Source organism: Hibiscus syriacus, unplaced genomic scaffold, assembly GCF_006381635.1.
Source record: "Hibiscus syriacus cultivar Baekdansim isolate YM2019G1 unplaced genomic scaffold, ASM638163v2 tig00110392_pilon, whole genome shotgun sequence".
In the NCBI taxonomy this organism is placed as follows: Eukaryota; Viridiplantae; Streptophyta; class Magnoliopsida; order Malvales; family Malvaceae; genus Hibiscus; species Hibiscus syriacus.
The window spans coordinates 848068-866395 of record NW_024062720.1 but is presented as its reverse complement, the minus strand read 5'-3'; the positions used below and the strand labels follow the sequence as shown (position 1 = coordinate 866395).

The window sequence follows — 18328 nt, the reverse complement described above, 5'->3', positions numbered from 1 at the left end:
CCACATTCATTAGTTATCTTGCTAGTCTTCCTCCAAGTTCCATCCAATTCACAACCTTCAGAAACCTGAATATTTTGTAGTCGAGTTATAACTCAGTTTCTGAGAACATTCAAGCAGCTAATCTTGGAAGTTTCACACGGCTTGATCTAGGTAGCAATCAGTTTACAGGTAAAATTCTAGTTCCCAGTTGCTTCACTATTTGCATTTCATACTCTACAACTTCTAGTTCTCTATCTCTAGATAACCTACATCGAATCGAATCATATGTATGCATCAGCAATCCAAATTTGATTTAGGGTTCGTTCGGTGGGTGGTGAGATTAAAAACAGCGGCAGCAATGAGCTTGATTACTGTACCGGTGAAATGAAAATCATCGGTGGGATGCATATCTGAATGCAAAACCAGCTGTGACAGAGAGATCATCGATGCCACCAGCAAAACTTTATCCGCATTCCTTGCAATCATATCCATAACCTGTAAGACGTGATCCGAAACAAATCGAGGTAAACGGCCAAAATGATAGTGAATAAGTTACAGCTGAGTTCACCCCCAAGTACCTGTAGCCTCTGTCATGTGGTTTGACTTAGCTTTATAACCTCCTCCAGCAATTTGTTGGTTGAATCCCGTACTTCCTCCGGAACTCTGAGCTTCGGATGCTCTTGGTCTAAGGCATATAAAGTAATAACCTTCATAACATCGACCAGAAGCAAACCTTTGTTGTAATTCCCCACACATCCTCATTAGCGTACCTGCACGAATCCTTTAACACGCATTGACTGCAAACCTGAAGAAAAGAGATCACAATATTTATACTATTGGAAGCATAGGTGGGCTCTCGATATTTTATAACGCGCAAACTTTTATTGATACGAGACAATACGTTACAACGACATTACCTCAATATTACAATATTACAACAATACAACACTGGCTGCGGCTACCTCGTTATTCTAAGCTTTGTTAAGTTCTACCCTTTCTCTCATATGTTTGCTAAGCTATTCTCATTCTAGCTTTGCTAAGCTTTTTTTATTCTGGCTTTTCTAAGCCTTTATTTTTTTCTCACTTGTATTCCTCTCATACATTGCATATATTTATAAGGATAATTAAACCTCCTTAATGAAAGATCTAGGTATTTCCAAATTCTTCTTGTATTGCCACATGGAATTCATTTTTTAATGAAATTCCCTTCCATCATCAATTGTCACATGCCATGCTTAGTTCTTAAGTAATTCAAGATCATGCTTCATTAATCAATAATCTTCTAGCTTTTGCCACCTTAACCTTTGTTTAATAATTAAGTATTTCAAAGTATTGTTGCTGTCATGTTTCCATATTACTAGTTATCACCATTCTACCGTCTTTGACTTTTCAAAGTCTTTTGTTGCTAAGTAATTCAATGCTTCTACATTCTTCTTGCCGACTTATGGTTGCAAAGTTGAGTTTGATTTCTAACATATAATAGATATAATGAAGGTTTCTCTTGTTTTAAGTACTGAAACAATGCCTTACGTTGTCTTCTCGAATTTTAAAGATTTTTCTCGATCTCTTAGCTGCAAAGACATTAGTTTTATCAAGAGAAGGGCAGCCAAAGGCCGCTACTTTCTTCAAGCGTGTGCCCGACAGCCATCTGAAAATACAACGTTTATGTCATTTAGTAAAGATTCCCCCAAATATGTGAAATAATCAAGTGTTTTTGCTCTTAATAACAACCGAACGTAACATGAAGAACATCAATCAGCCAACATACATGTAACAATATCAAATCCAAAATGAAAAAGGACAAAGGGAAAAACATGTTCTTACTTTGCAATCTCTTGATGATCTTTAGCAAACTCGTAACCAGCAAACTTGATAAAACCTCTAGCATAATTATTATCAAAGTGCCCAAAATCCAACTTGTTGTCCTCCAAGAAATTAGCTTTGTCAAAATACCCTTTTGAAAACAAATACCTAACGAAAACCTCAACAAAAACCGAAAGATCCTTCAAAGCTGTCACCTCCTCGGATTCTCTCCTCGGTTAAGGTATGCATATCGCATAGGTGAAGGTTTCTATTGTTTGTTTTAGCATATTGAATCCAAGGTTCATTTTTTTTTCAGATATAAGTTTTACCGTTGGAAATCTCATATTTACGTTTGTTTCTGTAGCATTTGTAATTACTATATGATCAATTTTGAAACACCCTGACACCATTGTCTCCTCCTCCTGCAGACATCATCTCAAAAAGGAAACAAATTTATTGCAATTTTTTAAAGAAAAAATCGTTTGCATTGGAGAAGTTATAGTAGTTGGGATTTTGATATTTGAAGCTAAAGTCTAAACAATAGTTTATTGATTTTCTTCCCAGCTCGGTAATCGTATGATAAACGATACTTCTTTTTAAGGTAAGAAATCTTAAGAAGCATTACTTTTACCATTTATTGTTTGATTCTTTTTTCCAAATAAATTTAGGAAAAGGAGGGCTCGAGATTGGCCTGTTCATATATATATATAGTTCTCTGTATCGGTAGTGATCTTATTTTCCCTTTTTTTCAGCGTTTTTCATCTTAATTTCATTGGGGGAGGTAAAGGTAAGTGTTCTTCTAACAGTTTCTCATTAGAATAACTTCGCTTTTTTTTTCTGGGTTCCAGTTGATTTTTCTCCTTAATTCGCTTTTCTTTTAGTGGCTCTACTCTCTGTTTGTTTCTCGGCATTCAGTTTCTGGGTAACCGTGTGATTCTTTTTTGTTTTGATCACGTAAATCTCAAGCAAACAGAAACCATAAATTGAAAATTCAAACTCTGTTTAAAACACGAAACAAGAACCTGTCCTGTTAATTGATGTCTCTCAAATATCACGACTTTTTAGACCGAATAGAAAAGGGTTAAGCTCCTAATCTGTTAAACATGTAAATCTTTAATCTAATACATGCACGTGTAATTCCCACCGAAAACTTAAAACTAGATTTGTATTTAGGCTAGTTGGTGTAGGACAAATTCTGCAAAAGGCTTCTGCTTACAAGACAAAATAGGCACAAATCTCGGTAATATAAAAAGATGTTACATAAATCCAACGGATGTTTAAGGCTGTTGCACTGCAGAAAGAAAGCAACTTTGCAATGCATTGTTTTTTTTACTATTATTAATTATTATACAACTGTTGTATGGTTTCAAAATCTGAATGTTCATACATAGCAGTATATAATGATAAATTAGAAAGATTGTCATATGAATTTTAGCATGATTGTTTGTTTTCTACAGACTTTGTTTTATGCTTCAGTTATATCATATGAGTATAAGTGCATCTTATGTAAGATTACCATATGAGTATAATTGTCATATGAATATGCTGCAACTGTTTCATATTAGATTTTTCACTTTGGTGGTCCCCCAAGGACCCCCCAATTAACTCAGCTTACTTTATTTAGAGTTCTTTTAGGCTGTGAACTGTGAATGCATATACCCTTATGAATTCCATGGGGGTAAAATATAGCCAATTGTTAAAAATTAGGTGCCACTTTGGTGGAAATTTCAAGTGGTTCATGGACCACATTTTTTTTTTGGAGAAGGGGGGGTCCTGTTGTCAACTTTGCTCATATGTAACTATAATATTTTGTATGGGTTGTCTCTTGTATCCTGTAAAAATACAGCATATATTGATTTAGATTTGTGCTCAAATTTCAAGCCTTCTTTACCATCTTATCAGTACAGTTTTGTGGTATGTTTAGATCACATCCCCTAATTTCTTAATGCCGGAAAAGCTTTTAATACTTTAATTAATGCCTTTTCTGACATGTTTTATATTAAAAATGCAGCTCTCGATTCTTCAATGTAAACTTCCAAGAAAGATACATGTAAGTTGTAGGCAAAATTCATAACTGTGCGCAACAACTAGCTAGTGGAAATACTTATTGGTCTATCTCCACCGCTTTATTTCGTCCCTTGCATTGAATGTTTTGCCCCGAATGAAGGTTCATAGTGTTGGAAAGACAAGCTTTTTGAACTTTGTGAATGTTGAAAAACATGTCTTCAGAGCGTGTTATTGAATGATATTTCTTTTCCATTTTCCTTTACTTGTTCTTCAATCTTCATGCTCCACCGTATTTGTCTTCACCTTCTTTTCCCGAGTTGTAGAAAAGTTTTCATTTTTTTTTGTACTCTGTCGAAAGAAGGCTAATTAGAAGCTCAAAAAGGTGAAAACAACTAACAAGAAGCAAATTCCATTCTACATTAAAGATCTTGGTCTGTGGTAAAGCGTTTTGCTTTTTATTCTTTTCAGTCAACACGCTTATTATCACCTCTGCATTTCTCCCTTATTTATTCTTTTGTTCACTTTTAATTAGTGGTGTTGTAATTTGTGATATTTTGCAGATGGAAGCGGTGAAGCCATCGGCTGTTACTCCATCAAAGGGTAAATGGGTTCGAACGTTATCGAAAGTTATTCACTTTCATGCTGCTACGGCTGGGATTGTCCCTGATGATGGGGTTCATAAGGTTAAGCCAAAAGAAACCGAAGAATGGGACGACAGCTTACAACATGATGAAGAGCTTGAAAGAAGGGTTGCCATGGAAGCTCTTACTGCAAAAATATTTGCTACCTTTTCTGCTATTAAGGCGGAATATGCTCAGCTGCAGTATGCTCAGTCACCTTATGATGCCGAGAGGATTCAAGCTGCTGATCAATCCATAGTTTCAGACTTGAAGAAATTGTCAGAATTGAAGCAGTCTTTCCTGAAGAAGCAGTATGATCCTTCCCCAGAACATGCAATGGTTTTATCTGACCTTCAGGAGCAGAAAGGTCTTTCCAAGACATTCGAGATTATGGGAAAGAAATTGGAATCTCAGCTGAAACTCCAAGAGTCTGAGATCATTTTTCTTCGCGAAAAGTTGGACGAATCCAATAAGCAAAACAGGTTGCTGGAGAAGAGATTGAGTCAAAGTGGTCCGTTATTTGTGCTCGACAATCTTCACTTATCAAGCTTGAATCCTAGCCATTTCATTACCATTCTTGGACAAACTGTTAAGTCCTTTAGAAGTTTTGTCAGGCTGATGATAGATGAAATGAAGTCCGCTGACTGGGATATCGATGCGGCGGCTAGTTCGATCGAACAAGGTGTGGTGTATCGGAAAGAAGATGACAAATGTTTTGCATTTGAGTCCTTCATTTGCAGGGAAATGTTCAAGGCCTTCCACCACCCTTACTTCTCTCTTTACGGCAACTCCATACCGGAGGGGAAGAAACACCCACAAGTCTTCTTCGATAGATTCATGGAACTGAATTCCTTGAAATGCAAGGAATATCTGGCCATGAAGCCAAAGTCAACATTCGCGAAATTCTGTCGTGCCAAGTACTTGCAAGTCGTTCATCCTAAGATGGAATCATCATTTTTCAACAATTTGAGCAGTAGGGACATGGTGAGCTCCTATCAGATTCCAGACACTACATTTTTCGCCTTATTCGCCGAAATGGCAAAGAGATCTGGCTTCTGCACTGCTTAGCCTTTGCTTTCCAGCCAGGGCCTCAATCTTTCAGATAAGCAAAGGGTGTAGATTCTCTGAAGTATACATGGAAAGTGTCGATGAGGAAGCGTTCCTTTCACCGGAACCGCGGGTGACTTTCACCGTTGTTCCGGGATTCAGGATTGGTAAAACTGTTATACAGGCCAAGGTCTATATCTCTCAAATGAAGACAAGGTAACCCTGTTAGGCAAATACATCGGTTCCACAACATGGTTTTAGTGTTGAACAGGATGCATTATCTCGATGCTTTTTGTAGTAAATCAGATTGAGGAAAATGGCTTTTGCTGGTTACAGTAACTGTTGTGGGGATTTGAAACATGGTTACCTAGGCAACTTGTCTGCTTGTTTTGTGGCCTTTAAGGCTCAATCACCGGTAATTTCTTTGTAAGACACATCCCCCCCAACCCAACACACATTTTTTGTCAATATTAGGCCAATGATGTTTTTCGCTGTTTTCCATTATTGCCCTACCATATGCATTTATATGTATATATAAATATTCATCATACATATCATGTATGTATGGTTCAGTCTCGTGTGCCATGCCATTGACTCCATAGGATGCTACAATCCATGTTTTCGTATCGTGTTCGTGTTATTTTTTAAATTATAAGTCGTAACCCATAGAAGAGTTAAAAAGGTAAAAAAATAAAAATCCAAATTGTGAACCAAATCCAACTAACACAAAGTGATTCCTAATAGTGAATCATGTAGCACTGGCTCACAAATGGAGAATCTAGATAGTTCTTGTGAACAGAAACAAAAGAAGGTTTGGGAAAAATAGCAAGTATAGAAGAGAATTAGGCATTTTATCGAAATATCACCCTCATACCCATTAATTATCTGTGAACTCTCTTTCTCTTAATATTACCGATCTCGTACTCTTTCTAATAAAGTAGCAATAAAGCGAGGCACCACGTGAGAAGGCACGTTTGAAGGAGTATGCCTTCCGAGATCACATCACCTCTTAAAGCATTTTAAAAAATATTTTTAAAAATTTTAAAAAATAAAACTATACATACTAACATCATAATTTAATACATAATAGTTTGAAGAGCTTAATGGGTTAGCTTATATAGACATATTAGAGTGTTTAGGTTATGTTTCTTAACAATGTGGGATAAAAGTTAAAAGTGTACTCTTAACTTTTTTATCTCTATATTTAATGAATCTACTTATATACTATTATTAACTCATTCGGGATCTCCCTTTTAAAATTGTTGAAACTCATATACCTAATCAATTTTTGGTTAGTAGAAAGCAACAATCTTGATTATCATAATGTGAAAACAAATACTTTCAGGTGCTTCTTCATATCTGTTAGACTCTTAAGGTCACCAATTTCATAATGAATAACAACTTGTAGTTTATTCAATCTCAAATTACTACAACAAAAACATATAATTATATAAATTACTTGAAAATTACTCCTTATCTCATAATCTAGATTTAAAACAAAAGAATATACAATATTTTAATGCGTTTGAGTCGCCTGAATATAATTAATCTTATATTCAATCTTACATGAGTATATCGTTTCCCCTTTAATATATATCAGCTTCAAAGTTTAATTTAATATAAACATTAATAATAAATATTAACCTAATGTAATTATTTAAATATATTAACATATAAAAAATATCTAATCTTAAATAATATAAACTTTAATAATAAATATTAACCTAATGTAATTTAACAATAGTGTACAAGTAGATTCATTAGATATAAAGATAAAAAAATTAAGGAATACACCTTTTAACTTTTATCTCACATTGTCAAGAAACATAACTTAAATATTCAATATGCTTATATAAACTAACTTACTAAGCTCTTCAACTCATGAAACTAATATGTATTAAATTATTATATTAGTCCTTATTTTTTTTAATTTTTTAAAGTGTATTTTTTTTAAATGCTTTGAGGGATGATGTGGATTTGAAAGGTGTGCCCCTTAAAACGAGTCTTCTCATGTGGTGCCATGTTAACATTTCCCATGGAATGTGCGTTTCATGAACCGTGCTTTCGTATATGTCATAGGTTCAACAAAGGCGTGAATGACGATCTGCGCCTTCTCGAACAAAACCCCGCGAAGACGCGGATGGTGATATGTGTTTTGTCAGAAAGGGTGCTAGATTAGAAATATTAGGATAGAGGGTGCCTGACAGGTAACTAAGGGTCTAAGGGTGATATTTCGGTAAAAATACCATAAAATTAGGCGCAAATTATTGAATATTTTAAACTTTAGGGTAAATTATCCATTTAGTATCTAAACTATAAGATTTTATTCGTTTTAATATCTAAGTTTTAAACTTTTTTTAATAAATATTTAATGTTAAATTTTGAACATAGGTATTGAAATGAAACAAAAATTAAACTTTAGATATAATTTTGAAGAAAAATAAAAATTTATACTATATAAATTAAACTGATAATTTAAGTACTCAACGCGTAATTTATCCTAAACTTTAAACCCTGCAAGCTGCAACTGAAGCTTTTGACTGCGCCACTTGGTCTGTATCTTCTTTTCTATTTCAAGTCTATTTCCTTCATTAGTCTTCTTCACTCTGTTCAGAGTTTTAAAATTTTGCAATCTTTGCCACTCATTCACATCCTCATTACAGGCGTCAACAGAAGATTTGTTTTTCTCACACTTTCTTAGGAACCAAACTCTGCGTTATTCTCATCTTTCCACCACCCCAAGGAAAAGTTTACATCTTTTTTACTCTAACCATCTTCATCATTCAAATTCCTTCCAACCCTTCTTTTCTTGGTTCACATTGCACGTCTCTTTGTCTGGGCATATTGGTTTTAAGATTGAGCAAAAGTGCCATGGCAGTTGATCCGGCTGACAGGAAAGAATTCATCTTGAAGATTGATGATAAAAGCAACGACAACGGTATTCTTTCTACTCCGGCCTCTGGAGCAACTGCCGGCAACGGGGGGAAGATTTGGGGCGAATCAAAATATGATTTCTGGAATGACAGAGAGAAAATCAACAGTAATGAGAAAAAAGAGAATGCCAACTTCAATGGTACCAGCGGTTGTACCGGAGGTGTTGGTAATAGGGAAAGCGAGGAGTTCGAATTCATGCACAGCAAACAAGCCGCCATGGAAGATCCACCATCAAAGCTGATCGGCCAGTTTTTGCACAAACAAAAAGCTTCAGGAGATATTTCATTGGACATGGATTTGGATGAAGAGCAACCCCGTGACGGCAGTTCACTGTCTACGGTTGCCGAAACATTAGGCCACATATCGATCACGTATTCGCATCCGATGGACCGATACTCTTCCTATGTACAGGTAACATTGATCAAAATTCATGATTTTCATTATTACCCTCGAAAATCGAGTTAAACGAGGACATGTCATCTCGAAGCTGAGTAGCTGATCGTGAGATCGTCCCTTCCAGGCACCTGATGTACTTAGGAGGGCTTGATCGACATAGTCCAGCACCATAAAACTTAACACCAATGATGGCAAAGACTTTCTCCCTAAACCCTGAAAGCATTAGGCAGCTAAGACAGCTTATAATTATCGTCTTAAATTCAAGCTTGATCAGATCAATTATCTATAATAATCATGATTAAGTTGTTAAAGCAGTATAAAAACAGTAGATTGAAAGGAGATTATTAAAAAGTTGCAACATTTAAGAATGAACCAACTAGTAGGCCCTTTACACTTTGACTCGTTCAAAAGGTCTCAACTTTTCTTTGTTTTCCTCAATCAAACTGCTACCATCTCATCGTTTAGCTTTGAGTTGTCAAAAAGTACTTTCAGCAACTTTAGTTATGGATTCATTGGAGTAAACAAAATGTTGGCCTTGTCAACTTTCACAGTTTAACTTCTCTGTACTTTGATTTTCAGTGTTAAGTATTTATGCTCTACTGGACCGTCATGTGATGTGATGTGTTAAATGCTCTAAAATCTATGGTATGCAGGTTGGAAGCTGCCTTTCTTATTGACAAGCCTGTTTGATTTCTTTGGGAAAAGAAATTTGTAGCTTTAAATAAATAAAAAAGATTAGCATTTTCAAATTAAAAGATGGGAGATTGAATTCTAAAGGTTTAAATATATAACAAATGTCAAATTTATGTCCGTTTTTTTAGTTTAATGTCTAAAGTTTATTTCGTTATAGTTTTATGTCTAACGTTTCATTCCGTGATTCAAAATGAGTCCAATTGTAACAAACCGTTAAGTTTAGTCGTTAACCCATTAAAAAATGTCGAGTGGCATTTTTAATACTAAAAATGATTTATAAAAATAAGAAATTAATTAAAATATATTAATTGAAAAACCCTAAATCAACGAAATAGATAGAAACTTCACCAAGAAACCCTGCTTTTGAAAATCCTTGCAACAAACCTAGAACAAAAATTCAGCAAAAACCAGTGACTAGGGGAAACCTAAAGCAATGGAGGGACAAAGGCTTAGCATATTTCTGAAAATGCATACATTCGAAACAACGAAATGGTAAATTTTTTCACTCAATTTTCCTGTTGTCATCTCCCTTATCATTTTCATAGTTTCATAAACAGGATTCTCTCACAAACAACTCCCATCTTGAACTGTAACTTTCTCTAATCTCAACGCCGACTTCCCCCACATCCTCCAGCACCAATGCTATCTTCCTTAACTCTAATGAGTTTGATTGAAAAACAAAAAAAAAATAATCGATTTAGGGCAGTAATAAATTTCGCTTCCTCAATTGCATTGATAAACGAGAATTATTAGGGTTCCTTTTATTTTTCAGATTACCCAAAAGGGAAAGAGAGTGAAGGGGAAGAGAGGAAACTTGATTTAAGGTTAACAGGTAAAAAATTAAAAGGGGGTTGGTGTCAGCAAATGGGTTATTGGGAGTGAAATTAGTTTGATGGAAAAGAGGGGAAGAGAGTGAAGGGGAAAATAGGGAAATTAATTTCTTATTTCTATAAATCATTTTATAATATTAAAAATATGTAATGTGTCATTAAAATTTTTAATGTGTTAGTGGCCAAATTTAACGATATATCACGATTGAACTCATTTTAAATTACGAAATGAAATATTAAATACCAAACTTAAACGAAACAAACACCGAGCATTAGACTGAAAAAACATGAATAGGTGCAAGAGTACGGTAATTGGGGTAGATTTTAACAAAGATAAGGCCTCTCGATTTGGCAGGATTAATTTTTAGAAAATAAACTATTTTTGACCAACAGTATTTGATATACTAATATATGTTTTAATTATATAATATATGAAATATTATTCTTTATAAATGATTTATTTATTATTAAAATAAATTAATTTACTTTTATATAACATATTAATTAATATTTTAACAAATCAATAATTGTATGTTTAAATCGATTGGATTCAAGTTAAACACGTGACTACATGTAGAATTCGCCCCTGCTTGAGCTCTCAAACAAATTGTCAATTTTATTTCTTTTTACAAAAATAAATCATCAAATAGTCGATTTGGATGTCAATATCGAAGAAGAATCAAACACGTGGCCATTTTGTATCGATCACTCAATTGTAAGATATATAAAGAAGACGGCACGTGGCCCTTGTTTCGACAAGCAACAGCCGATTTTGCAACAAGGCCTCTTGATTTTTGACCCAAAGATAAGGCCTTTCTTTAATTTCCATAAATTTCTTTTTATTTTCTATAAAAATTTGACCTTTTATACTTGTGTTCGAAACGAATCTCCTTTTTTTTTCTTCGGGGTCCAGAAAACATCAAGAGCCTTTCAACACTCACAGAACTTGATAAGCAGCTTGGACAAAACTGCAAGAAAGTTCTGTGTGGGATTTTTTCATCCACCCAAAATTTCTGAATACTTAGTAAGAGCATCATTGTCCATTTATTTTTCTTGCAAGAGAAATGGAAGCCTTAGCTAATTTCAACACACCTTTCGAGCTCTTTTGAACTTGTTTTTACTAGCTTTTTGTTGAATATCAAGTTTTCGTTTCAGCTTGTTTTCTTCATTTTGGTGATTGTTTTACGGGAATTTGACAAGAAAGGTGGAGTCTTTATTTCTGGGTTTTTGTAATAAAGAGTGAAACTTGACATTTTTGCTCTTTTTTCCCCTTCTGTTGAGTGTTGGTATTAAGAATGATGTCAATGACATGCCATAATCTTGATTTTGGAGCAAGAGTGCTTGATTTGGTTGCTGTTGGCTCGTCTTCAAATGCTTCAATTGAAAGGCACTCGGTGAAGAGTCACGGGAAAACATTTACTAGTAAAGTCTATGGAGCTAGAAGAATGGTTTGTAGCAGGCAGAACATTAGTAGAACTCGTGTGTTCTCCAGAAATACTTCTCAGGCTCTGTTTGATGGTAATTTTTTGCTATCTAAATACTATTCAAGTTTTAACCTTGCTTTTGGTTGTAAGTTATTCAAATTCATTTTTTTTTAATTCAATTTTATAATTGGTTGTTTTAAAAATTTGCTTTGGCATATTATCTTTAATCTGGCTATATCTAAGTAATTGGTTTTATACTTTTGTTGTTACTATTGGATTCATATACATGGAGCCATTCTTTCGGTTTCTTGAGATTTTACTTGTTGGTACCTTGTTTAATAGGAAAGAATAGTAGTTCAAATTTCATATTATGTTTTGGTTTTTGGACTTGCTGTTATAGATTTGAGTTCAGTATTTGAAATTAATTTGGTCTCATTTTGACATTAAATGTAGGAGTTGGTGAACGAACTGCACCAGTGTTGGATTTGAAGAAAGAGGCTAAAATTCCCATTTCACTGGCGAAGTTGTTTGAAGTGGTTGCTGATGACCTCCAGACTCTAAATCAAAATCTCCAGTCAGTGAGTGCTTATTGAGAGTTTAATTCTTATCCATCCTTAATAGTTCTGTTGTCATATATAAAAAATTTCCCCATGTTTGAAATGATTTTGTTTCAAATTCTATAGTTGCTCCTAAGGTTTTGCACGTTTTGGTTCGCCTTTCGAGTCCAGATGAATTGACTTACAGTATATATAATGTTTCCTTGATAAATTATGTATAGCTCATTTAATTTGTCTGCTTAGGATTGAATTTTTTATCTGATTCTGATTGGTTTAGTTTTTTTTTAAGTTGTTGATGTTAGTATGTATTTGATGATGGTCTGCTAGATTGTTGGTGCAGAGAACCCTGTTCTAATGTCCACAGCCGAGCAGATCTTTGGTGCTGGTGGTAAGAGAATGAGACCTGCCCTGGTGTTCTTAGTTTCAAGAGCTACGGCAGAGTTAGCCGGATTGAAGTAATATTTCGGGACTCTAACATATTCATAACATTTTAGTTATAATATTAGGCTAACCTCCATTTTGTATTGCTTCCTTTCCAGTGACCTTACAACAGAGCATCGATGTTTGGCTGTGATCATTGAGATGATTCATACTGCAAGCTTGATACATGATGATGTATTAGATGAAAGTGATACGCGAAGAGGTTAGCCTGTAAATTAAAATATTTTCTTCATGTGTTCAATGTGTTGTTCTTATTTTCAACTCTCCCAAGTTAAATAGCAACAATCTAAAATCAGAAGAGGTATTAGTTCTTCTATTCAAGTGAATAAGAAATGAGTGGCCTTGGTTTTGTTCTTATCATGACATTGATCATTCCAGTCGATGGATCATCTTGGTGCACGAGTTACTCTAGGTTAACTCTGTATCATTGTTGAAGGCGAGATTCTGCAGCAGAAAAAGGGAAAAGAAAAGTTTTAAGAATGAAATTGCCAGAGTTTTTTTTTTAAAAAAATACTATGCTTTTTTGTGGTTTACGAGTTTGAGATTCTTTAATCTTTATTATTTCTTAGCTATTAAAAAGTCAGGTAAAACTACATATTCTTCACATGAAAAGAGGCTACAATTCGAGTCTTCAATACCCTTGTCTAAGGGCAGAGAAAAAGTTTCTATTTCAGAATATACAACAATCACATACGTCTTGTGTGCATCTACGTATACATGCATATAACAAATTTTGGTAGTTGTGGGGTGGTTGAGAGGCCAAACACTGGCCAGTTTTCTTGTTTGGGAATGTTGGGGAGAGGAACTACTGCATCTAGCCATCTACCATTCCATAGAATGGTCGGGACTGCTCGGTTCTAACTTGCAGTGGTACTTGTGATAGTAATAATAATAGAAAAAAGGAATCATGGGGAGCTTGAATTTCTTCGATATCCTTTTCCTCCTAGTCTTTCATCTCTTAGGAGACTGCTGATTTGAAAGTTGAAACTGTATGTTAACCTAATTGCAGGAAAAGAGACTGTTCACCAACTGTACGGCACGAGAGTAGCCATTCTGGCCGGGGACTTCATGTTTGCTCAGTCGTCATGGTACCTTGCAAATCTTGAAAACCTTGAAGTCATCAAGCTTATCAGCCAGGTATGTATGACCTATGCCTAACGTACCTTCTTGTTCGGATCTAAACCCAAGTAACATGATATTTGACTTAAAGTTTCCACCTGTAGGATTGGAAATGTGCTCTGTCTATGGAGATAGTTTCAGCTAAATTAGTCTGAATCTTATCCTTGCATGATATTGCAGGTTATTAAAGATTTTGCAAGTGGTGAGATTAAGCAGGCATCAAGTTTGTTCGACTGTGATGTCGAACTCGAGGAGTATTTGCTAAAGAGTTACTACAAAACAGCTTCACTGATTGCAGCTAGTACCAAAGGAGCCGCTATTTTCAGTGGGGCGGATCGTAGCGTAACCGAGCAAATGTACGAGTTTGGAAAGAATCTTGGCCTATCATTCCAAGTTGTTGATGACATATTGGATTTTACACAATCAGCAGAGCAGCTGGGGAAACCAGCTGGTAGTGATCTAGCAAAAGGCAACCTCACAGCACCCGTAATCTTCGCTCTCGAAGAAGAGCCAAAACTTAGAGAAATCATCGAATCCGAGTTCTGCGAGACCGGTTCCCTGGACGAAGCAATCGAACTGGTAAAGCAGTGCGGGGGAATTGAAAGGGCACAAGAGTTAGCGAAAGAGAAAGCCGACCTCGCAATCAAGAATCTCCAATGTCTTCCTCAAAGCAATTTCCGGTTCGCTCTTCAAGATATGGTGGTGTTTAATCTTGAAAGGATTGATTAGTTTATATAATCCAAAACAAACAGCCTCGGACATGACAGAAAACAAGGCATGAAGTTGAAGCCTGTGCCCATATAGAACAGCTTTTCTTAGGACTCTAACTGGTTGTATATTCATACAAGGCTTCGAGCTTTGACTTGAGCTCCAAGTATCAGTTTCTCCAAATTATACATTTGTCTGAGAAACCAAAAAATGATTCTCTGTTAAATCAAATTATTGAACAATGAAGCATTTGCGCTCATCAATAGTAAGCTAATAAACTTTCATTTCCAAGTATATGTTTATGTAACTTATTTCTGAAGTGTTTGACGTTTGGATTTAAAGTAGGGATGTAAATAAAACGAGTTTGAGCAAATAAAGTTGCGTTCTTATTTGTTTGTTTGTTTTTTAAGGTGTTCATGATAGACTAGTGTTCACTAAAATTTTCACTAATTCTTTTAGCAATCGTGAACATGTTTGTTTAATGTTCATGAACATGTTTGTTTAACAAAAATAGTGAAATTACATCACTGGTCCTTAAGTTCTTTAGGTTTCACAATTTGAACTCTAAAGCTTACCTTATTTTTAATTTAATTTCTATCTTCACGAATATTTAAAATATAAAAAAAGAAAAAGAGAATTGAATAAATAAGTGGATAAGTGAGCTTATAAAAGAGTTTGTTACTGAACATAAACAAATCAAACACATTTATTTATGTTTGTTCGTTTATTAAATGAACATGAAACTTTTGTTCTATTCATACTCATTTATTTAGTTTAATAAATGAATATATACAAATGTTATATGAACATTCACGAATAGTTAGTTGAACGCTTTGTTCATTTATACCCTTAATTTAAAGGTACCAATTTGGAGAAAACCAAAACTTCTGAGTCAGATTGGTAAATAACTACTAAATTAGGAATGTTATATTAATTTACGAACTTAATTAAACCCAGCAAACCCCTAGAGGAAAGGGAAGAGAAAAAAATGAGACAATGGAAAATCATAGCAAAGGAGGCCATGGCTCGAGCTTCCATTATCACTAAATTCCTTTGCGTACTACACGTCACCAACTCCTACGTACTATCATCCAACCATGTCTGTAACTTTATCATCTCTCCCTCTTCTTCTTTCTTTCTCCTTTTACTGTTTTTGAGGAATTAATTGAATTTATGCAGGTTCTGGGTCCCAGTATGCTCCCGACGTTAAGCGTAACCGGCGACGTCGTACTTGTCGAACACATTTCTCATCGGTTAGGGAAACTGGGTTCGGGTGATTTGGTCCTGGTTCGGTCGCCGCTCGATCCTAAAAAGTCCTTGACTAAGCGCATCGTAGCTATGGAAGGAGATAAAGTTACCTTCTCGTTAGACCCCTCTCGGAGCCACAGCTCTCGTTCTCTTGTGGTACCATTCTTTCTAATTGGGTCTTCCTTAAACATTTTTTTCATATTGTTGAGTATTTCAGTTTAATTGAAGTTGTTGGCTTAGATTCAGCTGAATGATGAGAATTTTGGCTTTTTTTCTATTTGAATTTTATGATTGTTCATAACTAAAGAAATTAGTGAAAGTAACAATTTAATGGAGCTTTGGATCGGTTGGGTAAAAAAGTAAAAGCTTGGATCCTTGAAGAAACATGTAGTATATAATTTAGATTCTTGAATGATCATTTTCCTGATATTTTTCTTTGGGTTTAAATGGATAGGTGCCAAAGGGGCATGTTTGGATTCAAGGGGATAACTTGTATGTTTCGCGGGATTCGCGACAATTTGGTCCTCTTCCTTATGGGCTTATTGAAGGAAAAGTGTTTATGAGGGTAAGCAATGCTAAATCTATTGTTTTTGGATTTGTTCCCCAGAATGAGTTGAACTTATTTGTCGGAATTAGTAGTATAGGTCATGTGATAAACATCATTTGATTTACGATCTCTTTGGCATCTTACATTTATGCTTTTGCCAGTAATCCATTCCGAGTCACTTTTAATGCTTAATAAGCAAAGAGCATGCTTGACTGACTCTAATCAGTTGATTTTACTTGTCTTATTTGTGGACTTAGCCGGTTTTAAATGATTTAGAATTTTTTTGGTTGAGACTTGAACTAGTTTGGTGGAACCTTTTGCTGTTAATGTCTTGAAACAAGCAAATTAAATTCAGGTTAAAATAGTAAACATGGTCTTCTTGGTAGCTTTGGTTTGAATACTAGTTCTTAAGCCTACCTTTATTAGATTGGGATACAACTTAGTGTTGTAAAGGTGTAAACCTACGTGTGCCTGTGCCTTGCACCTTAGCATTGTACAACAAAAGCACCTCAGACCCAGTCAAGTGAGGGCCATTTGATCAGGTGCACGCCTGATGTGCAACGTTTTTGCAAGTCAATAATAGGCATAAAATAACTGCCGATTGGAAATCTCTTAGTTTTCATTTTGTTTTCACTCTCTCATTTTACATATCATATACCTTTAATAGTAAGAAAGTATGATACGGAACTCTACTTATTATTTGAGAACATCAAACATTGACCGTAAAGAAATCATGCATATTGAGCAGCAAAAGAATTACAGGCTTTGTAGATAAACTAGAACACACTTTAGTTTTTATATATGTATACACACACGTGCAAAATCTCGCACGCTACATATTGCATTTTACTTGACTATGCCTAAGGCATTATAAGGATTCTAGCGCATTTTTTGCACCTTGTGCCCTTGGCGACACTAACTTGTCTCCAAAGAAACATTTTTTCGATTTACAAAATGTTAAGACCTTTCACTTATAAACTTCACTGAATTGCCGAAAGAGATGAAAATAAGGTGCATATGGTTTTTAAGGCTCGATAGTCGTGCATGTGAAGAGGTTTAGAAAATGGGCATGCATGCAATAATGAAAGGTTATGCTGGATCAACATGCTCGATCTCTGAACACTGGCATTAGTATTGCTATATTTGGCACGTCACCATTTAAAATTGTTGCTCCAATGGTTTATGATTTCCAATTCTATTTATTTTATGTTTCTTATTATTGGTCAAAATTTGGAAATTACTTAGAGTTGGGTTCTAACGTCGTGTTCTTTAGGTATGGCCACCTAGCAGCTTTGGTTTTTTTGGTCAATGAGAGCATGCAATCAAGGTATAGAGTTGGCTGTTCATGCTTTTAAGATACAGACATGCGACAACGCTCGACCGACAAATGAAGAAATAAACCTTTTATTCTTTATTCTGATATTACCTGGTGCTTATTTTAAAGGGTAAATTACATATTTACTCATTGAATTTTTCTTTCTCTCCTATTTCACTCATTGTACTTTAAAAGTTTTCAATTTACTCACTGAATTTTATATATTGGGTTTTTTAGTAACTCGAATGTTAATTTTATAATGGTGGTATAACATGACTTATTTTAATATTAAAACTCAGCCACATAAGATTTATACTTAATAAAATAGAAATAATTTTTTAAAAATTACTAATTAAAATTTACACCCAAAACCCTATATCAAATTCTAACCCCAAATTCTTTGGCTAAAGATTTATGTAAATGCAAATTAATTAGACGACCATGAAAGTCCACAAACAGTTCTAATCTCTAATGGAGATCTTATAAACTTGTTCCAAAAAATCACAATAAAGCAGTCTTTCATATGTACATAGATGGAAAAAGAATATATCCTTTCACTATCTATTCTCCCTTTATATATATAATAAAGCATCTATTTTTTATTGTATTTTTTGAACCAAAATAAAGAGAGATTTGATTATGAAATATGTAAAACAACAA

General features: G+C 34.7%; 2 protein-coding genes and 2 pseudogenes across 2 annotated transcripts; 3 read left to right on the top strand and 1 right to left on the bottom strand.

The window, feature by feature from the left end:
• Window positions 1-6: 6 nt before the first annotated feature.
• On the bottom strand, window positions 7-2149 carry LOC120123374 (annotated as a pseudogene).
• Window positions 2150-2365: 216 nt separating this feature from the next.
• LOC120123347 lies at window positions 2366-5952 on the top strand (annotated as a pseudogene).
• Window positions 5953-11431: 5479 nt separating this feature from the next.
• LOC120123256 (solanesyl diphosphate synthase 1, chloroplastic-like) lies at window positions 11432-14769 on the top strand. The gene is made up of 6 exons (XM_039142173.1): window positions 11432-11827; window positions 12187-12311; window positions 12618-12745; window positions 12830-12933; window positions 13741-13868; window positions 14031-14769. The coding sequence occupies exons 1-6, from the start codon at window positions 11605-11607 to the stop codon at window positions 14577-14579; spliced, it is 1257 nt and encodes a 418-aa protein (XP_038998104.1). The 5' UTR covers window positions 11432-11604; the 3' UTR covers window positions 14580-14769.
• Window positions 14770-15446: 677 nt separating this feature from the next.
• LOC120123257 (mitochondrial inner membrane protease subunit 1-like) lies at window positions 15447-17737 on the top strand. Its single transcript, XM_039142174.1, has 4 exons — window positions 15447-15657; window positions 15738-15962; window positions 16261-16371; window positions 17627-17737. The coding sequence occupies exons 1-4, from the start codon at window positions 15547-15549 to the stop codon at window positions 17663-17665; spliced, it is 486 nt and encodes a 161-aa protein (XP_038998105.1). The 5' UTR covers window positions 15447-15546; the 3' UTR covers window positions 17666-17737.
• Window positions 17738-18328: the final 591 nt, after the last annotated feature.

What these genes read in the sequence shown, in the direction of transcription:
- LOC120123256 (XM_039142173.1), top strand. Translation starts at nt 11,605, where the DNA reads ATGATGTCAATGACATGCCATAATCTTGATTTTGGAGCAAGAGTGCTT. An exon ending in GCAGAGTTAGCCGGATTGAA is followed by an intron (nt 12,746 to 12,829) that starts GTAATATTTCGG and finishes CTTCCTTTCCAG; the next exon opens with TGACCTTACAACAGAGCATC. An exon ending in TCATCAAGCTTATCAGCCAG is followed by an intron (nt 13,869 to 14,030) that starts GTATGTATGACC and finishes ATGATATTGCAG; the next exon opens with GTTATTAAAGATTTTGCAAG.
- LOC120123257 (XM_039142174.1), top strand. Translation starts at nt 15,547, where the DNA reads ATGAGACAATGGAAAATCATAGCAAAGGAGGCCATGGCTCGAGCTTCC. An exon ending in ACAGCTCTCGTTCTCTTGTG is followed by an intron (nt 15,963 to 16,260) that starts GTACCATTCTTT and finishes TTAAATGGATAG; the next exon opens with GTGCCAAAGGGGCATGTTTG. An exon ending in AAGGAAAAGTGTTTATGAGG is followed by an intron (nt 16,372 to 17,626) that starts GTAAGCAATGCT and finishes CGTGTTCTTTAG; the next exon opens with GTATGGCCACCTAGCAGCTT.